We start from the raw sequence: 23,341 nt of genomic DNA, 5'->3' as shown, positions 1-23,341 counted from the left end.
TCCGACTGGTACTCCGGGTCGACCGACCATATGTTGGATATCTTGTCCTTGAAGAGTAAGGAACTGGGCTCTGAGCCTTTGAGGAGCAAGAAACTGAGCTTTGAATGCTCAATCAATGTTGGATTAGACCGATTGTATGTTGAGAGTTGCTCGACCGACACTTTGGGTCGATCGATCATATTCTAAAATTGTCCGACTGACACTTTGAGCCGATCGGCTATATGCTTTGAATGTCCGACCGATGTTGGATCAGATCGATCATATACTGAGAGTTGTCCAATCGACACTTTGGATCGACTGATCATATGTTAAGAATTGTCCGACCGACACTTTGAGTCAACCTATCATATGTTAAAAGTAGTCTAATTGATATTTTGAGTCAATCGATCATATGCTAAGAGCACTGATAATGAAGAATAGAAAGCTGAGCTCCGTTAAGAATAACTTGTTCAGCCACATATAATTTAACTACGATTACCATCCCATATTAACTTTACCTCATATTAACTTTAATTGTCACGTGATTTTAACTATCGATCTCATGTTACGTTTAAGATCACTCACATAACATCATGTCAAGTCAACAGTAATATCCTTTTATGATTCAACTCTGTTAATCCATAAGACAGGCAAAGCGTTATACTTAATAGGACACCACATCGAGGGATCATTATGACATGCATGAAACATGAGGCAGACATGGAGGGATGACCCACATACATATACATGCACATGCACATTCACGTCAGCAGTGGGACGGCATTTTCACAAGCCATAAAATGGATCACGCGCGTGCCTGCCCTGCTCCCTGACACGGCCGCAGCGTAGCTTTTGAGGCCGGCAGCGGAAGAGGTGGAGGGCGGTGAAGGGAGGAGGGTGAGGAGGCGGTGGTCCAGCCGGCGAACAGAGACGCGACAGGCCGCGATCCGCCGCGGGATTCCCGGCCAAACACCACCTGCCGCAGGACTCCCGTCCCGTCTCTGTCTCTCCTCTCTCTTTCCCTCTCAACAACCACACTGCATTACGACGGCCGACGCAGATGGATGGACCATGGAAACGCCGTACCATCTGGCCGTCCAATCACAGGATTCACCGTAGCCTCAGCGCTGCTGCCTTCAGCTTTTGCAGCATCGCGCGATGGGACGTACCTAACCGTTTGATTTGTCCGACCTTCCCTTCATCGACACTATGCGCTTATTAATAATATCCATATCTTCAAATTTGAGAAGATTTTGAATAAGAAAAAAATATATTTTTTCCTTCATTTATAAACAGTGTAGTCAATAGTGTGGCTACACAATGATGTACTTGAGGTTCATCTTCAGTCACATCAACAGTAGAATCATGAGAGTTCAATAACAGTCTTGCAGTGCCCTGTTTATCTAGATATGTAAACCCTACTGTTTGTACTTAAATTGGCCTCTAGTTATAATACCCTGCAAACCTCAAACAACACATCAGCAGAGAAATTGTTTTCAGCTAATCGAAATCAAGGCTTGAAGCAAAAAGGCACTAAAGAGAAGTTACATAAAATAGCATTGTCAGGTTTCAACTAAATAGGTAGGATATGCTTGTCTTCAGATAAGAGTTTAAAAGTTCAACACAAATAACTTAAGCAAAAGGGATGACTTTTCAGCGTTTCATCCATTACTAGAGCTAGATAACTTAAGATTACTAAGTCTGATCGATGAGTTCCCATCAAACAAACGTCCAATTGAGGAACATGAAGGCGAGACAGTGAGGCATGTCATCGTCGTTCAGGACTTTCCATGCCACGGCTTGCTCGTATGATACTGGCCTCCCCATGCTCGACAAGCAGATACCAGGAGGAAGGCAAGCAAAACCCTACAATTTTCATGAAGATGCATTGTTTTTAAAGGCGCCACTCGAAGAAAGTAAGGCTTCTGACTTAGTTGTGCATACCTGCTGCATGATCTTGGGGAACTCTGAGCAAAGCGCCTTCCGGCCATTGTCATCGAGAATCCTTTCCAGTGTGATGTCCTGCAGAGCTATCAAGGTGGTCTCCAGCATATCCAACCCAGCTTGATTCGAAAAAGTGAAGACCGGCAAAGCCTGCAAATGGTGAAATGGCAGCCATTCTCTTCGAATTAGTTGATCGCCTATGGTTTAAATAAGTAGACGAGAAATCAATCAAACAGATGAAAAACCACAAAAAGCTTATCGATAGCACTTGCCTTCAAAGAACAACACATGATTGCATCAGAGTGGTGCCATAGCAATTTTACCAAAGCATCAGTAGCTTGTGATTCTACTCGGAAAAGTTCAACACCAGACTGAACCCTACAGATCGAAAGACACTTTGCATCAGGAACAACAAGCGATAAATTCGTAAAGCATGGTCATTGGATGTTATTTCAAACCGAAGTCAGTAATCATCAAGGTTCTTTTTGTTCAAAGCTCTAACTTGATCAAAGATGTGGCTTCACAAACTTAAGATTAGGGGCAAGTACCTGTAGCTTGTGCTAACCCATCGTGCAAGAGTGTGAGCTTCGGGAGAACCGGGCAGATCCTTGCCTGCAAGCTGACAACCGGGACGAGAAGGTGAAATTGCCATAGCAACTCTTTGCACTGAGGTGACCACACTTCGGACATATTGCCTCGCCATCATTGCCACATTATCTCGCAGATGATTATCATAAGTGAACTGGAAAGCTATCGTAAGAACAGACCGCAGGTTGTGCGCGCTGGAGCTAGAATCAGTAACAGAGCGAGCAGTTCCACTGGATCCAGTCTCGAGTGTGGATGCCAAATCGAGAGTTCGTATAGTTGAAGGAGAATCCTACAACATCATTCTTAAGACACTCAATATAACAGTTGGATAACTAATTGCATTTAGTATTCATTATATTCAAAGAAGATTTCATTCATAATTTGAGATAACAAGAACTGTGCTCATAAATTATGCAAGATAGGGCAGTCAAAGATACCCAACTGATTTAAGATCCAGCGGTATGACACGAAAACCTGAAGGTAGTAATGGAAGATCATCGTCGAAAGATTCATCAATAGGTGCAAAAACAAGCTGAGCACAAGCACCAGAAGCATTTTCATCAATTCCACTGCAAAGCTGCCATAATAGATCCAGACAAGAATTTCAAATCAAAAAGTACTGATTGTGTGCACTTATGGATTAATTTTAAGATACTTGTAATGCACGAACCTGGAGCAAGTATAAATCCCTCGGCAAAATTATATCATCCTGATTGAAACCATGTCCTTCGAGCCGAATCACCTCTAAGAACTGAATCAAAACAATTACAAAGCTACGAAGACAAACACCAGATATGGACCTTAACATTTATTGTTAATTACCTCCTCGTGTTCTGCGGTGTGAGCAAGAGGAAGTATGACTTGACTACCTAAGAATCCACCACTTGGTCTAACACCAGGGACGGCAAATGGGCAAGCTCTCAAAGAAGCAGCAGAATATGCATCGACACTACAATCAGCCCATTCCGAACGATGCTCCCTCAAGAAGCGAACCAACATAGCAGGAGGAACATTCTACATATTCAAATGTGCACGTTAGTTTGGAGTCACTTAACCAATCAAGAAAGCAAAAAACCAAAGAACTTGACATAGAAAAAATGTGAAATGGACATAGAGCAACAACTACACCTGTAGCAACATGGATGCCTTTGCACAAAGAATGCCTCCTCCAAGGGCTGAAAACATTGTCGAAGAATTAACATGACTTCCTAGTAATTTATTAGGAGAAGAATTTATTGCAATTGTAACATCCTCGATTCCATCGCTACCAAGTATTGTCCAACCATCATCAGCAAACCCATTCACAGCATCATTAAAACCTCTGTTATAAGCCAAAGAATCAGCAAGTGTTCAACACAAACAGTTAGCACTCAAACACGATCTTTTTAAATACCTGCTCAACCTCTGACTGAAGGTCCTCATGATAGCAGGTTGCCGCCCCACACTGAATGGAACTTCACCACTACTCTCATGAGCAATTTGTCTGAGGTAGCGAAGTGCCTGAAAATTTACCGGCGTGCTTAATGACAAAAATGAGAATAAGTAACAAATAAGCAAAGGAGGAGAAACTTCTTACGGCAATAGTCACTTTCTGTGCCAAAATTTTTGGTGATTCATACAAGGGTCTAAGAACCTCAGGGACACTCCACGCCTAGATAACAAAGATGTTGTGAATATGTTATAGCAATGATCATTCAGACTAGAATGAACTTAAACTCACATCTAAATCAACATGATCCACTATGTGAATCATGGAACCACCACCATCACACGGCCGAATTAGATAGCCACTGGGAAGCATTTCAGCTCTTACAAAATTTGGAACAGATGGACCAGGAGGACCACCAGTCGTAGGCGTCAAAGACCTCTCACAAATCTAGAAAAAAAAACAAGTATCTTGTCAACTTGTCCATGATAACTTGTTAGAAAATATCAAATTGGAGTACCAAAATGTGACAAAAAAACCCATACCACAAGACTTCCATCTTCCAGAGCTGTCGTATACCTCAGTGTCCAAAAATCTCGGGCTACTGCCAGTGTAGTAGGTGCATATGTCTGATCACAGGAGATTCGAACGAAAGTCAATTTAAGGAAATAAGGGCAAAGATAAAACAAAAATTCTGAACATGATCAGACCTGCATATAGACAAGTTCAATATTCCCACCATTTCCTGTGGGAATTACAGTAAGCACATCGAGGCAACGGCAATCACAATACCAAGATGGACAATCTTTAAGGATCTCTGCAACCTAGGAACACCAGCAACAATTATTTGCATAAGAAGGAAAATTTGTATCAGCACAGCAAAATGTAAATCTCATGGACAATAGCTCACCTTTGTGGGTTCTAAACTCACAAGGCCACAAGCTCTAGCTGCTACTCCACTGCAATTGTGGGAAACAGCAATGATTCCAATGGAATCCGGACCAGGCTATGAAGAATAAAATGAAATCAGTTTACGATACAAATTTTGACTGATCACAATTGAAACAAATTCAACCAAACAAGAGTGAATGTTTGGTTCCACTTCACCTTCATCCCAACCATCTGAACCCAATCGACAGCAGTTCCAGTAGCCTTTGACAGGAACTCTGTCAATGTCTCCTCAGCAATAGCAAGAAGACTAAAATGTCGAGAAAAGAATGGATCAGTTAGACACTACAGATGGCACTGAGTTAAGAGCCGCCATCGATAAACCAGAAAATTCAATTACCCTGCAGGGTTGTTTGCATCTCTTGGTGGATGCCGAGGCATTGGGTTTTGTTGATGGTGCTGACCGCTAGCAACTACAGACTCACAACTGTTGTCAGTGGTCGCTCCAGATGTCTGAATTTTCAAAATCAAAAGCAGGATAAACTCATGTACCAATCAAAAAGCAAAGAGAGATTCATATACACATAACAAACATTTCAAGCTCAATAAAATGTTTACGCGATTAAATTGTCAGATTTTGCCCTACCAAAGTAACAAAGTACATATATTGATTGGCTGCATACATACTTACAGTATGTATTTGCTGGCGCATGTAGCCATTATCATACACAAGCTGAGAAACCTGCTTCTGCAGCCGGTCATTTTCCTCCATCAACAATTTGTTCATAGCACTGAGCTTGCGGTTCACTGTTTGGAGCCGAGAAGCTTCCTTTCTTTGTTTCTCCCTGCATCTGCAAACGAAGGTAATGTAATAATTTGTTTTATACTTCGTTCATTAATGGAATTCAGCATTCAAACATAAAGTAACCTCATCTACTGCAAAGCTGAGTAGGCATTGGTATAGCATGATCTATTTATTGCACAAGAGGATTGATTATCTTATCAGAGTATCAGACAAACCAAAACTTGCCAATCAAAACAGAAATCTTACAACTGAAAATCTAGTTAAACAATGGCAAAAATGAGCTTATGAACAAATACAAGTTAGTTCTGTATTATCAAAACGTAATGTTCTCCAAGATCATCATATTAAATCATTTAGTGAAAGCAACACTGCTCACCAAATGGATTGACACATCCTCAAAATCTAGTGAGAATGAGGAGAAAGTAAACTCAGATTCAGAAACAGCAAGCTAGATTAAGCCAAGCAATGATCAACAGGCAGCAACAAAATCACGCAAAATAGGCAAACATCTCTGATGCAGCAACCAAAATCAAATGAACGACAAAATCTTTCCAGAAAAGCACTTGATCAGGACATCTTGCAGAGAACAATAAATGCAATAGCTCCAATATGGCTCCTCTCATAGTAAACGATTCAAGGTGATTCCACCAGAAAGGAACAGTAAAAACGGGTTGATTTTGGTTGTTAAATTTACACTACAATCTAAACCGAATAGATTCTAGTTTCCAAGTCTTCAATGCTTTTCAGTCGTAATTTTCATAGCCTACTGCAACAGATTTATTGGTTAGAAAATCGCTCGTCGCTTTCACAAAAATATAAGATCGACTCCAGTTCAACTAGATGAGAGAGCCCGCGTAGAAATGAAAATTTACGAACCAACGGAGAAGGCCATCCTTGTGCAACAACAGAAAAATCGAACAAGATGTGTTTTTTTCCAATGAACAAATTAAAAGGGCAAGATTTAGTCTTCCGCTGATCAATTACCTCCGATTCTGAAACCAGACTTTGATCTGCTTGGGCTCGATGTTGGAGAGGATCGGGCACTCTCGTATGAGCTGTTGTCGCCTCAGCGAGCTCGGTTTGGGGCACTCGCTGTAGACCCTCTCGAGCGCCTCCACCTGCTCCGGCGTGTACCTCACGTATTTCCCCGCCTCCAGCGCTGCCGCATGTTGCTGCGCTTTCCCCACCTCCTTCCCACTCACTACTACCATCGCCATCACTCCGCCTCCGGAAAGAAGGAAAAAAAGGCTAAAAATCCAACCTTTCCCCACCCACCACACTCGCTGTCCCCTTCCTGCGGGTCCTCGGCAGCAGCAGCAGAAGCATCACCGCCCCTCAGGCCGAGGCAACCGCGGCCACTGCCGCGGCGAGCCCCATCGTCCTCTGCTCCTCGGAGGCAACCATTGCCCTGGATAGGAAAAGAACAAGGAGGCAAAAAGGAGGAGAGTCTTGCTACGAGAAAAATGCTGGCTTGGGGCCTTTTATTCGCAACGAAGCTGTGGTGGCTTCGGTTTCGGTGCTGTGTGCGCTGCGGGGGCTTTAAAGTGAGGGGCGAGCAGCGGTGTGGCCTTTGATGTGCTCTTCCCCCCTTGCATTAATTTAACAAACAAAGTGGGAGGGAGGTTTTCTATTCTTTGGAGGAATTGTTTATGGATCTGGCCCTGCCCCTGCTCGTTTGTGCTGTCGTTGCGCTTGGCTTGGCCTGCTCTGCTGCTGCCGTTGCGACTGCAGCTGTCTCAGCAAAAGAGAGATAGAGAGAGAACAATGTGAAGAATTGATAAAGTGCTTTCGCTGCCTTCAATGCTTCACATATCAAATCAAACGAAGGGAAAGATAGCAAACGGAGGGATCGATTTGTCTGCTTCCCTTTCGCTGGATAAGCGATCACATTTACATGGTTCATCATAACATGTCGCCATGGCTATAACACACTTCATCACTTTTGCCTGTTTTTTTTTCCATTCTTTTATATTGAAAAATTGCTTTTTGCTCAAAATTTAATCAACTTCTATAGCAATTGCATAAAAAAAACAACTAGAAATGGACAAATTTGCGGGATGTTGAAATAAATGCACCATTATTGGAAAAGACAAGTAAAAAAAATACAATCAGTAATTAAATCCGGGTTGGCAACATAATTACCAAAACTTACCAGAATCTCTGCAAACAGATGCTGCAGGATCTTTTGCCCCCTTTGATTTGATTTGTCTCTCTACTCTACTCTCCCCTTCTCTACTCTACTTCTTCTCTCTCTTCCCCCAAAGCGCATAGTCATTTACTTATTTATAGTTTCAGCAATTATCTGATTGATTTAATTGCGTAGTTTATTTTTTATATTTTGGCAGTGTTGAGTGATTGGAACAGGAACGTAGAGGCTTTTACTGTGTTCATGCTAATTTTGACCATCGGTCAACGCGGCGTCGGCGCCGGTCAAGCACGGTGGATTTGATGTCGGCCAAAAAATCAAAAAGGACCTCCTTTATTTTTAAAATTATATTACTCAATTATGTTTAATGACCAATTTTCAATTTATTCAAATATTTAATACTATTTGAAAAAATTGATTTTTATTTGTTTGAGGTGAAAATCATAATCATTTTAATGTAAACATATGTGTGTGTTTTATTTGTTTTCAACTCAAATTATATAGCGTTGCTGATTATTTTTCATCCAACCAATAGTTCATCAATGTTAAATTTATTGTGGTAAAAAAATTAAAGAAAAAAAATGTGAATAAATTATAGATGATGCATTGTTTAAGAATTGGATAAAAAGATTAGGAATAAGAAGATTAGTGGAAGGGTCTTAGGATAAGTTAATTATAAAGAGCAAAATTAATTAGTGGAATAGTTGGGCCCTAGATTAGGGAACAAAGCATCATGGAACCCCCTTTTAAAATAAATGTTATTAGATTTTTTTCCTTATTTTACACTAAAGAAATATAGCTTTCCATAGCATATGTCATGCTCCCATAATTAATTAAATACATTACTATTGTGAATTTGATGTATTGTGTTTTATTAATCCTTGTAAAAACAAAATATATAATTTATAATATTATATTTATTATGCTAAGACGGTAAAGGATCAACAATAGCCTAACAAAGTGTATAAGTAAACTTCATACCACCGTGTAGGCATATATAAGTTGAACTCGATCAAGAACAAGTAATTAAGACCTAATCTGATTCACTTCATTGTGGCAATTAGAGCTATAAATAAGTTAAGTTAAGTTTTGTGATATTCAAGTTTATTTAATAAGATAATCGTTGATTCGTTTAAATATTATTGAACTTTCAATTTAAATTTATTTGATTATTTGAATTTATATATTTTAAATTTATTCAGTTGATTATTGAGATTTTTATTGAGCTTTTGGAATAGTGACTAGCATGTAAGGGAAGCATTTATTTCGGCTTTGCCGAGATTTGAACCTTAGACCTCATGGTGACAACATCTCATGCGCTAGCTACTAGACCTATCCGAGGGGACATTAATATTCACAGCATGCTCATATTCAAACTTATTTATTTAATTTAATGAGTTGTCTAAGTTTATTTATTTAATTAATATTATATTTAATTGATATTGTATGTATGGTATAAATATAAATAAATTCTTATAAATTTATTTATAAACATTTAATTAATTTACGATCTAATTCAAAAGTCTTTCCATAAATTTTGTTGGGAGAAATATTTATTTAATCACTTACCTTAAAAATGCTCTGACTAACCCCAACATGTAACTAAAAAAAAAAAAAAGTTTTGCATGCCTTGTAGTCCAAGAGAAGAATGCCAAGGGACCCACACTATATGCAAGGACACCTTCTAAAGTATGCATGCATTAAGTTTGAGCCAGCTTGAGTAGTGTCCAAACATATTAAACCCTAAGCCAAAACCTAGGGTTCCAAAAGCTACTTTTGTGGCATGAGGAGCGAGGAGGGACACCCAACACTTAACCATCCCTTTCCCCCTCTTTTTCCTCTCATTTTAAGTATACATTTTTTTCAAAAATATTTCCATGGGTAATTTGATTTTTAAGGTCAAATTAAAAGCATCAATTCGATAACTAATCCCTAAGTTAAACATAAACTCCTTTTTATTACTGTTATTACTATTAACAAGATTGATTTCTTCGCACAAAAATGAAATAAAAGACTTAAATTTGATTTATCTATTTATCGAAATGTTATTGGCAATAGAAAAAGGAATGTTGGCCACACCACAAACATAAAACAAAGTCTCTCCCTTCACTCCCAAGCCTGCCATCGCTTTTTCCCTATCTCACTCCACAAAAGAAAGAAAAAGAGAAACAAGGGAGAAGAGGAGAAATAAAAAGGCTGAATTTGGAGATGAAAAAGCAACCAACTTTCTGTTTTTCCAAAGGTTGACATTTTTTCAATTGACATCAGTTATTGAATTTACACCGGGGTGATTAGTAACCGACGGTCCATCAATCCAACGTTCTTGATCATATCCACTTTGATTCATTAGTTAACGACTATAATTTCATTTTTTATCTATTATTTTATTTTATTAATTCAGGGAGAAATAAATATACAAGAAGAAACAATTAATGTGTGATGATGAGGAGTGTGAGAGTCAATGTGCATATGGTGTCTGCCTGTCTCCTATTTCGCATCATCACTCCTCATCTCACTTTTCTCATGCTTCCTCTTCCATCTTTTTTACCTTTTCTTTTCACTTTCTTTTTCTCCCTTTTATCTTCCCATGAAAACAATTTGTCATGTATGCTCCTACATGAACAAATTAAATTGTATACACAATTCAAACAACAAATAGTTTATTAAGTTTGAATAGGAGTAAAAAGGAAAATCCGAGATCCATTGCGTGATCCGGAAACTCTCAATTAACAAACAAATAAATAAAAATAAGTTAATTAGTTTTTATTTTATTTTCGGAGGGTCCCATTTGAATTAATTTGATGGGCCAAATCGAAGCCACTTGCTGATTTTTGGGGAAAAAAAGTAGTGGGGGAGGCCCATGGGGCCCAGGAAGTGGCCTATGGCGGCCGCGTGCTCTGCCCTCACTTTGCGTGTTTCCCACATCTCTCTCTTTCTCTCTTTTCCTTTTGATTAAAAAAATAATCTAATTAATCTCTTAATTAAAGCAAATCACTAAACTTAGAACAGTGTAGATAATTATTTTTCCCTCAGTTAAGAGAACACTGATACAGTATCAGAGTAACTCATAATTAGCTCGAACTGATTGAGTTTGCATGCATGGAACCATGATTAAAAGGGTTTTCATGCAATGCATGCATGAGTTCATGATTAGGAACCCTAGCAGGAGTGCCTCTGATAATGACTCGAGAATTTCGTGAGTAGCCATTTGCATGCATGCAAGCATCATTATGCAAAACTCCAATTAATGCATCTAGTTAATTAAACGATGGCCATTTACAACAATAATTACTCATGAAGATTAATGCATTTTCAATGAACTACTATATGATTACATCCCCTATATTTAGATTGTCGAGGATCATTCATATATGTCCCCAAAAGCACTTCTTTTGAAACTGAAAAAGGAGAAATAAATACTACTTTTCTTCTTAAATGAAACCGATTGATATATAGATTTCAAATGTTGCTATAAGAGATCAGAATTAATGAGTAAAAGCTTTACATCTCTAACATGTTTAGCTCATTTGTACATTATCAGATGGAAGTGTCTACTAAAGCTCGAGTTGCTTCTGCATAAGCTAATTTCAGCAGCTTCTGCCTAGCTCCCTTGCGGCTGCTTCAGCTTCTTCCATCGCTGCTTCTGCCTCTGCAACTGTTCGAGCAGCAACAACTGAGCTGCCCGAGCTGTCATCGGCTTGATTTCAGCCCTCGACTCCCTTTGTTGTTCCTCGACAAGAAATTTGGAAGTTTTCACTTCTGGATTGGCTGAAGTTGGTGCCCTTCGATACCTGTTCTTCACCTAAACGTACGTTAGTTATAATTAGTGAACAAAGTATGAATATATTGATCCTACACAAATTAACCAGATCAATCGATAATAAGGTGTGAATATTGCAATTGTTAATTTCTTCTTTAATTTCAAACAAAGGCGATCGACAACAAAACCCGAATCTAAGAAGCAATTGTCGTCTTGTTGGAGCCATAGCGTTCCTTCAAATTGACTATAGCTTCGAGTATGAGATCGTCCAACCTCCATATAATATGAAATCAAATAATCAATTGTAGGAGGATCAGTAAGCTATGGAAAACAATCAGACAATCTTTTTTTTTTTTTTTTTTTTTTTAATCTTTCTACAGAGAGTCAACCTTAACAACTACATTTTAAATCATAATATCCATTAATGGATATGTAGTGGTAGAAATTAAGAAATGGAAAAATTAATCATATTATTGAATACCAAATTGATTTATAGAAATAAAGAATATAAGATCTTATATATAGTTCAGTTAAGAAACGCTAAACTCTAAATATAAAAGGAAAAAATATCAAATTGATTCGTAATCGTTGGACGTTTTTAGTTAGAGGGGTTAATGACTTTAATTCATTAAGGGCCTAAGCTCTTATATAAGGAGGTGTGACCAAGAATATGTTGGAGCAATTCCAATGGTTCGTGGGACCATGTGTTTTGGTGTTTGGGCAAAGGGTTCAAGTTAGGTTCACCCTTGTATTTGATATGTGTACTTGAGTTGTGCAGAACTGCAGGATACATATGTGACTCAGGTTGACGGCTTCGGGTCCGGTGAAAGATGGAGCATCCGAGGGACCGTTGACAAGGCAGCAAGGACAAGGGCCGAGGGAAGCGACTTCGAGGCATACGCGAATGATGACATTGTGGACAAGCCACGGGCTTGGATGCATCTGAGGGACGAGAGCCAAAGGAAGTAGGCTTGAAGACAAAAGGTCAAGGCTGCAAAGAAGAGTCAAATGAGTCGTGAGGGTACGAGTGCATGAGAGATTGTACTCAGAGTAAAATCCTAGTTTTAGGGTTTCACTGTAGCGGCACTGTAGCGTTACTGTAGCAGTCGACTGGTGCATGGACCAGTCGACTGATGTGTTGGTGCAACATCCCTCAGGTCAAGGTTGACCTGGTTGACCAAGCTTGAGTCTTGGTTTGGGTTTCGATGTTTGACAATGCAAGGTTAATTGAAGAAGAGTCAAGTAGGTCAAGGATGACCGGATACTTGACTGGGAAGTCCTAATTGGGATGTTAGGCAAAAGGAAAGACCTAGTGAGTGAAGCTAGGCAGGAGGAAAATCCTGGTGAGTGAAGCCAGGTGAAAGACCTAGTGAGTGAAGCTAGGCAGGAGGAAAATCCTGGTGAGTGAAGCCAGGTGAAAGACCTAGTGAGTGAAGCTAGGCAATTGTGAAAGACCTAGTGAGTGAAGCTAGGCAGGAAGAAAATCCTGGTGAGTGAAGCCAGGTGAAAGACCTAGTGAGTGAAGCTAGGCAATTGGGAAAGTCCTAGTGAGTGAAGCCAGGCAAGAGAAATCCAGATGGGTCAAAGTTGACCAGACATTTGGTGAGAGTCCAAGTAGGTCAAAGGGATTGACCGGATACTTGGCACGAAGAGAAAAGTCCAAGTGGGTCAAAGGGATTGACCGGACACTTGGTGGAGAGTCCTGGCAGGTCAAGGGAGTGACCAGATGCTAGGCATGATATACCAATAGGTCAAGGTTGACCGAATGTTGGATTGAGAGGCTTGGGATTTGGTTTTGGACAAAAACCAAGAGCTGGATCGATCAGTGGATCGATCCAGGTCTTTCCCAGCGAACAGAGAGCCTTTGGATCGATCCGTGGATCGATCCAGATGTCCCAATCGATCAGCCGATCGATTGGGACGCTGCTGGTTCGCGCGATAAGCGCTAGATCGACCCGTGGATCGATCCAGGCGTTTTCTCCAGAGCACAGAGGCTCTCTGGATCGATCCGTGGATCGATCCAAAGCCTCCCCGATCGATTGGGAGTTTTTGAATCGATCGGGATCCGACCGTTGCGTCGTATTTGAGCTGCAGGCGTGCGATGGCTGCGGCATCTCTTCACCGATTCATTTTCAGATCTTCACCAGCTTCTCCACAGCTCTTCTCAAGCTCGAGATCGCCAGTTCTTGAAGGCTCTTGGAGGTTCTTCTAAGTCAAGAGGCGGATCAAAGCAAGAAGAAGAAACTAGGGTTAGGGTTTTTGCTCTCATTGTAAGCTTGTAAGCTTGTATTTCATTACCTTTCCCTTTCTTCTTGTATTGAGTCTTGTAGGGCTTCTCCGCCATTGGTAGTTACCATAAAGGAGAGTTTTATTAGTGGAGGGTGTGTGTGTAGGTGTGGATCCTTGGACTAGTCACCTCTTGTGAGGTGGATACCAAGTAAACCAACCTTGTTAGCGTTGTGTGGTTTGTTTCTGTATTTTCCGCTGCGCATCTTTGAAGAAACAAGCAACGCCGAGCAACGAGCCAACGACGAGCTATTCACCCCCCCCTCTAGCTACTTTTCGGTCCCAACAAGTGGTATCAGAGCGAGGCCGCTCTTCACCGGAATCATCGCCGGAAGGGTCAAGCATAACAAGAAGAGCTAGAGTGTGAAGAAGTTGAAGCAAAATTGTCAAAGTCAAAGAAATTCAAAAGCTCAACTTCTACAATGGAATTCCGAGATGGGCTCGGATTCGACACGAGGGTGGCTCCACCATACACTTCCACGAGCTTCGATTCTTGGAAATCAAGAATCGAAAATTTTCTTATGATGGAGATAGAGCAATGGTTTGCTCTTATGGAAGGCTTCAAGACTCCAACAAACTCAAAGGGCAAAGTTCTCAAGAGGAGCAAGTGGAGTCAAGAGCAAGTTCAAAGGTGCGAGGCCAATGACAAAGTGACCAAACTTTTGGTCAATTTATTGCCAAGCACCATCCTTTGTAAAATTGGAGAATTTGAAGATGCAAAGGAATTGTGGAGTAAATTGGCCAAGCTTCATGAAGAGATCCCCTCCACTGTACAAGAGCAAGAAGAATCCAGAGAGGGTGACTCTTTGGAGCAAGACCAAGAGGAGGACTCCAAGGTTGAGAGATGCTCAACCTCCGAAGAAGAAGTCCAAGAAGAAGCTTCATCTTCAAGGGAGTGCAATGAAGAGAACAAGGAGGGAGCATACTCCTTGTTCCATGTACAAGATGATGAAGCCTCCACCTCTAGGATTGAGGGGGAGTGTAGATCAATGAACCCGGAGCAAGAAGAGGCCTCCACATCCGGGTCAAGTGAAGAAGAAGAAGATGGTGCCACCTCCAAAATTCAAGAAATATCAAATGGAGGAGCAAGTGACATCCCTACACAAGAAGGTATAAATGTTTCAATTAAAAATAAAAATCATATAATATGTTTTGAGTGTAGGGAAAGTGGGCACTACAAGAGCAAGTGTCTCAACTTGGCCAAGAAGAAGGGTCAAGTGACACAAAAGGGCAAGGAGAAGCCCAAGGAGAACACCTCCGGGACAAAGAAGAGCAAGGAACACATTGTGTGCTTCTTGTGTCAACAAAAAGGGCATTACCGAAGTCAATGCCCCAAGGGGAAGAAGATGGTCAAGGCTCAAGGAGGCACTAGTTAAGGGGGAGCCTCCAAGGTAAAGAAGAAGGTAACATTTATTGAGCCTACCCCTTTACGTTATGGTAAAAAGCATAATAATTCAAATTTTTATCATTTTAATGTAATTTACCATAAGAATAGAAAGCATGAGGGCATTAAGGAAAAACATGTGGCCCTACATGCCAAGACTACCCAACCTAAGGTTAGGAAGGTAGATAGACATTTAGACAAGAACACTAAGGAAAATAGATACAAGCCCAAGAATAAAAATGCTCATGGATCAAATGAAAAATCAAATACTAAGGACTTAGTGAGGGAAAATCAAGTCTTGAGGTCAAGACTTGATAAATTAGAAAAGACCCTAAAAAGATTGGAAAATGTCCTATTAGGGAAAAATGAGCATAACCTAGGTTTAGGGGTACAAAAACCATCCAATGGCCATAGAGGTTGGGGATACAAACCCAAAGCTAAAAAGGATGTGCCTAGTTATCATAAGGTTCTATATAGTTATGGAACAAACTCTAGGTCTAGAGGTCAAGTCAAGGATACAAGGGAAGATATCCCTAGAAGTATCTTTGCAACCAAAGTGACTAAGACTTCTAAGAAGTCTAAGAAAGTCGCTAACAAGGTCACAAGGGAGGCTATCCCTAGAGTTGACCTAGAAAATGTGACCAAGGCTTCTAAGAAGCCCAACAAGGTCACTAGGAAGGTATCTAGGGAAGTTATCCCTAGTGAGTACCTAGAGCATCCAAGGAGCACCAATAGGTGTTGGGTTCCTAGGAGCATCTTCTCTACCCCATAGATGGGTTAGAGAGTGTCAACTCCGATTAGAAGGGTAGTTAACCCAACTTTGAGGAAATTGACACTCAAGGAGCATTTTCAAGGTTTTTGTTAACCTTTGAAAATGAAATGGAATTATTATTTACTCCTTGAAAGAGTAAAATGTGCCTAATGGTGGAAAAATTGATTTTATCTTAAAATGGCATAAATTGGGAAAACCTAGAGAAATACCAAGTTGGGATTTTGGTATTCTCTTAGAAATTTAAGGCAATCCGGGCCTTGATTTATGTGATTACTCTTGAGGAAAAATGGAATATGCCAACATTTGAGGATATGCTTAATTTTTAAGTGGCATAAACAAATCAAGAGAAATAGAAATGTCAATTTAAGTTTTGACATTTCTTTGAAGCATTTAGGGCAATCTAGGTTTAACGTTTTAAGTTAAAACAAGTGGTATATTTTGGGTTAGCTAAGTGGGTAAGGATACTTAGAAAGGTAATTTAGGTATATTTTATTTATGCTAAACCTTGCCATGATTGTTTGCCCATTATATGCCATGGCATCATGTTTTATTTTTTTTCATTCATGTTTTATTATGAAAAATCAAAAAATACCATGTCATGACATTCATACATCATGTAGTTATAGGATATTTTCTTTTGAAAATTATTTCCTTTTGATGTATGCCATAACATAATCATGCATTAAGTTTAATTCCTTGTAATTAAGGACAAATGGCATTTAACAACACTTATTAACAAGTGACATCCTAGGTGGATGTCTAATATCTCTAAAATGCCTAGATAGATATGCATGATTCCTAGAATAGGGCAAAACCAAAATCTCACATCTCACAAGGACTATAAGGTGACTTGTATGTGTTTTAATGCATATTAGATACAAGTGAGATGTTAGGAAGATGAATAAAACTCATGATGTTGATTTAGTGCATTCTTTTGAGTTTTAGGTTCATTAAAACACATAGTTATGTGTTTTCCCATCATTGAGAAAGCTAATGTACAAGTCATGTGCATTAAGCCCAAGGAACATGGTGGGATATTGGTTTTGAAAATGTTGTTTAAAATGATTTTGGAAAACCTTGGTGAAGGCTATCTTTTGATAGTAATCACCATTGAATAGTTAGACACAAACTTGAAGAGAACGCTAAAGTTTTAGCAAGTTTTCAAGCTTGTGTCAATCTTTGAAAATATGATGTATTTTCATAGAAAACTATTTTTCCATGATAAAGTATGCCCTAAATAATGTCTACACGAAATTTCATGATTTCTGGATTTTTGTAGAATTTTCTAGGGGTTTCTGAAGTTGGCTGAATTTAAAATTCAGCAACTATCAGAGCTCCGATCGATCCATGGATCGATTGGAGTGTCTGAATCCGCGATCAGAAGGCAATTTTGGGGAGCCTTTGGATCGATCAGCCGATCGATCCAAGAAGACTGAATTGATCAGTGGATCGATTCAGCAGGGTTCATTCGATTGGAACCCAACTCCAATCGATCGAAGATGCTGATTTTGGCTGGGAAAGCTTATTTTCAGCATTTTGAACCTATTTTAGTCTAGGTAACCGTTCCAAACCCCTGAAAATACATTTGTATACATAAAACGGGTGTTTTCGTGTGGAAAACAAGGATGGATTGGTTAAGGAAGGCTAAGTTGAAGTTTAGGTTGAGGTTTGTTTCAAATTTTGAATATTTGAACCTCAAAACTTCTAAAATTGGGTTTCCTAAAGTTTTAGGGATTCCAAGTCATTGTTGGTGCAATGACAGAAGTTACCTCAATGTCTTTAGGGGGAGGGACTCTTTAAAGACATAAAAAGTATTTTTCATGAACCTTGGAAGGTGGTTAACCTTCTGTTAAGAACATGCTCAAGGTTGAGCGTTTGAACTTTAACGGGGAGTGGATATCCTCATTGTTCAAGTGGTTTCAAGTGGATAATGCTCAAGGATAGACATTTGCCTACGTTGGGGGAGAATGTAGGGTTAAGGATAATGAAGGGTATGGGACCTTCCTTATCGTGTTGATCACAACGAGTGAAGTTGTGAACAACGATGAGCCACTCTTCAGGAGGAGAGTTTGCAACAAGTGAATTTGTTGATGTGTGCCCAAAAATGGGGCATGGTTTGATGTGTGCCAATAGGGGGAGAATGAAAGGGAGTAAGTTAGACTTTTATCACCTAGAGGGAGTTTGCCCTCTTAGGGGGAGAATGAAGGGCTTAACTTATGTATTCATTACCTAGTGGCATGAAGAGGGTTTAGGGTATGAGATTAGCCTAACTTACATGTGGTATTGTAAGTGATAGTGTTGGTATTGTCAAACATCAAAAAGGGGGAGATTGTTGGTGCAACATCCCTCAGGTCAAGGTTGACCTGGTTGACCAAGCTTGAGTCTTGGTTTGGGTTTCGATGTTTGACAATGCAAGGTTGATTGAAGAAGAGTCAAGTAGATCAAGGATGACCGGATACTTGACTGGGAAGTCCTAACTGGGATGTTAGGCAAAAGAAAAGACCTAGTGAGTGAAGCTAGGCAGGAGGAAAATCCTGGTGAGTGAAGCCAGGTGAAAGACCTAGTGAGTGAAGCTAGGCAATTGTGAAAGACCTAGTGAGTGAAGCTAGGCAGGAAGAAAATCCTGGTGAGTGAAGCCAGGTGAAAGACCTAGTGAGTGAAGCTAGGCAATTGGGAAAGTCCTGGTGAGTGAAGCCAGGCAAGAGAAATCCAGATGGGTCAAAGTTGACCAGACATTTAGTGAGAGTCCAAGTAGGTCAAAGGAATTGACCGGATACTTGGCATGAAGAGAAAAGTCTAAGTGGGTCAAAGGGATTGACCGGACACTTGGTGGGGAGTCCTGGCAGGTCAAGGGAGTGACCAGATGCTAGGCATGATATACCAATAGGTCAAGGTTGACCGAATGTTGGATTGAGAGGCTTGGGATTTGGTTTTGGACAAAAACCAAGAGCTGGATCGATCAGTGGATCGATCCAGGCCTTTCCCAGCGAACAGAGAGCCTTTAGATCGATCCGTGGATCGATCCAGAGGTCCCAATCGATCAGCCGATCGATTGGGACGCTGCTGGTTCGCGCGATAAGCGCTAGATCGATCCGTGGATCGGTCTAGGCATTTTCTCCAGAGCACAGAGGCGCTCTGGATCGATCCGTGGATCGATCCAAAGCCTCCCCGATCGATTGGGAGTTTTCGAATCGATCGGGATCCGACCGTTGCGTCGTATTTGAGCTGCAGGCGTGCGATGGCTGCGACATCTCTTCACCGATTCATTTTCAGATCTTTACCAGCTTCTCCACAGCTCTTCTCAAGCTCGAGATCGCAAGTTCTTGAAGGCTCTTGGAGGTTCTTCCAAGTCAAGAGGCGGATCAAAGCAAGAAGAAGAAACTGGGGTTAGGGTTTTTGCTCTCATTGTAAGCTTGTAAGCTTGTATTTCATTACCTTTCCCTTTCTTCTTGTATTGAGTCTTGTAGGGCTTCTCCGCCCTTGGTAGTTACCATAAAGAAGAGTTTTATTAGTGGAGGGTGTGTGTGTAGGTGTGGATCCTTGGACTAGTCACCTCTTGTGAGGTGGATACCAAGTAAACCAACCTTGTTAGCGTTGTGTGGTTTGTTTCTGTATTTTCCGCTGCGCATCTTTGAAGAAACAAGCAACGCCGAGCAACGAGCCAACGACAAGCTATTCACCCCCCCCCTCTAGCTACTTTTCGGTCCCAACATGATGCACTGTAGCAGAGAGCCGTTGGGCTGGCACCAGTCGACTGGTGCATGAACCAGTCGACTGGTAACGGGCAAATCAGGTTGCTGATTTGTTCCAAGCTCTATAAGAAGGAGCTTGGTATGGCCGGCCAAGGTGACGAAACTAGACTTGGTTAAAGTCTAATTAGTAGTCACTAAGTGCTCAAAGGTTCCCTTGTGTCCAAGTGTTTTTGGTGAGTGTTGTGGTGAGGTTTCTCCACCCACAAGGAGGTTGAGCTAGCCGGAGTTTGCCGGGGACTAATCCACCGACGGATTGAGGGATCATCCACCTTACGGACACGCTGTAGAGTAGGAGCAAGTTATCTCCGAACCACGTAAACGAACGTGTTAGCGGTTTGCATTTCCATTCTTGTATTTGGTGTTTAGCTTTCTATTTGTGTTCGTTTGTATTCCGCTGTACTAACATCGTAGGAAGCAAGGATTTGGGGGTGCCGTCCATTCAACCCCCCTTCTAGCCGGCCGCAAGATCCTCCAACAAGTGGTATCAGAGCAAGGACGCTCTCCATCGGATTAACCGCCGAGAAGAGCAACGCTTAAGAAGATGACCGGCTTGATTGAACCTCCAAAGTTTGAAGGAGGAAGCCTTGGGGACATCACCTATTGGATGATGAAGATGGAGATCTTCTTTAACACGGATTGAGACACCATGATGGTGGTAAAGGAGCCATTCAAAGTCCCAAAGGACAAGAAAGGAAAGAAGCTCCGAACACAGCATTAGACGGAGGAGCAAACCTCACGATCGGAGGCAAACTCAAAGGTAATAGCAATTTTAATTGATTTATTGCCTCTTAATGTGATAAGTGGTGTAGGTAAATATGAGAACGCCCATGAATTGTGGAGCAAAGTGAAGAAATTACCATGGGAGGAATTTTTGCCTGCACAAGAAGAAGAAGAAAAATCCGAAGAAAGTGATGAAGTGACCCAAGAGGAGAAGAAGGACCAATCGGATGTGGAGACCAATTCAACATCAAAAGAAGAAGAGGAAGTAAATTTGTCACATTTGAGGAAAAGGATGAAGAAAGGTCATCCACAAGTGTGGATGAGGAAGATATAGTATCTACATCCTCAATGGTTGAAGAAGAATCCAAGACAAGTGAAGAAGAAGAAGAAGAAATCTTGGAAGAAGTCAACCTAGTGAGCACCTCTACCGAAGCAAAGTCAAAAGATCACATCATTTGTTTCGGGTGCAATGAGAAGGGACACTACAAGAGTAGATGTCCTATGGGTAAGAAAGAGGTATCTCCTAAACTCAATTCAATCTCTTTAGAATCTAATTTGAGTTGTAGGAAGAAGAAGGAGAAGAAGCACATTAGATGCTTCACGTGTGGTGAGATGGGCAACTACCACACAAAATGCCCCAAGAAGAGGGAAACCAAGAAGCTTGCGCATCTAAAGAAATGGGAGAAGAAGAAGAGGAGCTCAAGTCAAGGGGGAGCTTCAAGGGTAAGGGAGGTATACCCTAGTTTGAATCGTAATTCAAGTTTAAATTCTTATACTCCCATGCATGCTAGGAATAATTCTTATTATTTACCCATGTAAAATTTTGGTTTTAGATATCATGATAGGAATAGGGTTAATGTAGATCAAAACCCTAGGAAACCTATGCATGATAGACCTAGGAAAGTTAAATTCTCATTACCTAAGGAGAAGAAGGTAATAGAGAACCAAGACATTAATCCCAAGAAGGAGAGACATATGCCTAGGAAGGGTAGGTCTAGGAATGTCCATGGTGGATATGTTGACTCTAGATTTAGAAATCTAGAAAGGGAAAATCAAGCTTTGAAGGCAAAGCTTGATCAATTGGAGAAATTTCTTAAGAGATTCACTATTGGATCTAAGGGATTAAGTATGGTGTTGGGTAGCCAAAAACCCAACAATGATAGATCGGGGTTGGGATACCGATCTAGTCCTTCCAAGGCCAAAAGGAGACAATGTGCTAGGGTGGCACATAATAAGGGCAAGGGAGAGTCATCCAAGGCCAATAAAAAGAAATATGCTAGGGTTGCATATGATTATGGTAAGGATTATGTGTCCAAGGTCAAGAAGATAAGGAGATCTTCTAAGGGACATCATTGTGGTTTGGTCACAATAAATGAGTCACCTAGGAAGGTGACTAAGGTAAAGAGCTCTAGGGGGAGCTCCAAGAGTCAAATTGGGACCCATGGCCAATGGATCTCAGGTGGGTACCACTTGGGAGTCTAGAGGAGCCATGAAGTGTGCCAAATGGTTTGGAGACGGACTTGAGTCTCAAACCTAGGGATTTGGCACACATGGTTTGTGTTTCATGCAAGAAATATGACATTTGGGGGTCATATAACATGCAAATTGGTTTTGGATGTATAAATGCCATGTAAACCAATGCTAGGGATGCATTGTGGGTTGGTTTGGGTAAATACATCAAGAGGAAGCCAAAACTAGGACTTTAGGTCAAGGTTCAATTGAACCATTTAGCTAGTTTTGGATTTTGTGTCAATCTTGGGATTGGTGATAGATACATTTTGTAATGTATTTTTCCCAAGTAGATAATGGTACAATAGACCTCTCTACAAAATTTGGGGATTTTTAGAGGTCTAGGGAATTTATGCTGCATTTTCTGAAGTTGGTCTGAAAAGGTTGATTTTTTTCAGAAATAGGGTGCCAGTCGACTGGTGCAGATACCAGTCGACTGGTAACAGTATTTTTGAGCACAGAATGTCTCTGTAAGCTCATTTTTATAAGGGCAGTCGATTGGTGCCGAGACCAGTCGACTGGGAACAATAGATTTCGACCACAGAATGCTTCTGTAAGGTTCTGTAAGGTTCTGTCGAAGGGGTCAGTCGACTGGCACTTGGGGCAGTCGACTGATACCAGCCTGAAAGTGTTTTTCAGCACTGTTCTTGATCATGTCAACTCGTTTAGATGTATGAGATCCATGGAGGATAAATACATGAGTTTAGGGTCAGTTTGGATGATATGTGTTCAACAATTGGGATATTGTTGGAGAAATTTTTGGATGTTAGGCAAAGGGGGAGTACATAGCACCTTTGGAGAAAATTATGACAAATATATAATTTTGAATTATATATTAAATTTTGTGATAGTCATGGCCCAAAAACCCAATGTGATTGGATTGTGTTGTAATTCATAATACGGCCTGCGTGCCGTTATGTGTTTGCGAGTGTTGTATTATATTCGCGACCTGCGCGTCGTGCCTTCTCTTATATTCTTGTTGTAAATTAGATTTAGACTCGAATGTAACTCGAGTTTCAAATTGTAATGTACAAATTGGAGCGGTGGAGGGTCCACACGAGACGGAGTTCCGAGGCGGGCACGAGCAACACAAGGTGGTCAAAGGGAGGAGCTTGGAGAAGCTGTTGACCCTAGGTTGACCAATCGATCTTCTCATTGGATTGAGAAGATCGTAGTAGGGCCATGACTAAATCACAAATAGATTAATTAATTGCTTGTGTATGTGATGCATATTTAATAAGTAGTTAATTAATTAGTGCCTTACGATTAGATTAGATCTAAGTCTTGCACATGATGCACCCTTGTGATTAGATTAGATCTAAGTCGTGCACAAGATGCATCCTTTTCGATTAGATTAGATCTCGATCGAACCAACTCTAAAT

At 40.7% G+C, this 23,341-nt stretch overlaps 1 protein-coding gene across 1 annotated transcript; it reads right to left on the bottom strand.

The window, feature by feature from the left end:
* Positions 1-1,472: 1,472 nt before the first annotated feature.
* LOC122020244 (homeobox-leucine zipper protein HOX32-like) lies at positions 1,473-7,532 on the bottom strand. The gene is made up of 18 exons (XM_042578082.1): positions 6,615-7,532; positions 5,517-5,676; positions 5,226-5,338; positions 5,045-5,135; positions 4,848-4,943; positions 4,648-4,761; positions 4,483-4,566; positions 4,232-4,387; positions 4,088-4,162; positions 3,905-4,011; positions 3,640-3,832; positions 3,334-3,525; positions 3,182-3,262; positions 2,954-3,088; positions 2,472-2,800; positions 2,196-2,301; positions 1,924-2,073; positions 1,473-1,845 (listed from the first exon to the last, which is right to left on the bottom strand). The coding sequence occupies exons 1-18, from the start codon at positions 6,845-6,847 to the stop codon at positions 1,699-1,701; spliced, it is 2,562 nt and encodes an 853-aa protein (XP_042434016.1). The 5' UTR covers positions 6,848-7,532; the 3' UTR covers positions 1,473-1,698.
* Between the last annotated feature and the right edge of the window lie 15,809 nt (positions 7,533-23,341).

This window comes from Zingiber officinale, chromosome 9A (genome assembly GCF_018446385.1).
Source record: "Zingiber officinale cultivar Zhangliang chromosome 9A, Zo_v1.1, whole genome shotgun sequence".
In the NCBI taxonomy this organism is placed as follows: Eukaryota; Viridiplantae; Streptophyta; class Magnoliopsida; order Zingiberales; family Zingiberaceae; genus Zingiber; species Zingiber officinale.
This window is presented reverse-complemented; position numbering and strand designations above follow the sequence as displayed.

Bases quoted from the DNA above. Each gene is read 5' to 3' on its own strand.
- LOC122020244 (XM_042578082.1), bottom strand. From the start codon at position 6,847: ATGGCGATGGTAGTAGTGAGTGGGAAGGAGGTGGGGAAAGCGCAGCAA. The intron at 4,388-4,482 runs GTATGGGTTTTT...TTTTTTTTCTAG, and splicing joins TGGAAGATGGAAGTCTTGTG to ATTTGTGAGAGGTCTTTGAC. The intron at 2,801-2,953 runs GTTGGGTATCTT...ATGATGTTGTAG, and splicing joins TACCGCTGGATCTTAAATCA to GATTCTCCTTCAACTATACG.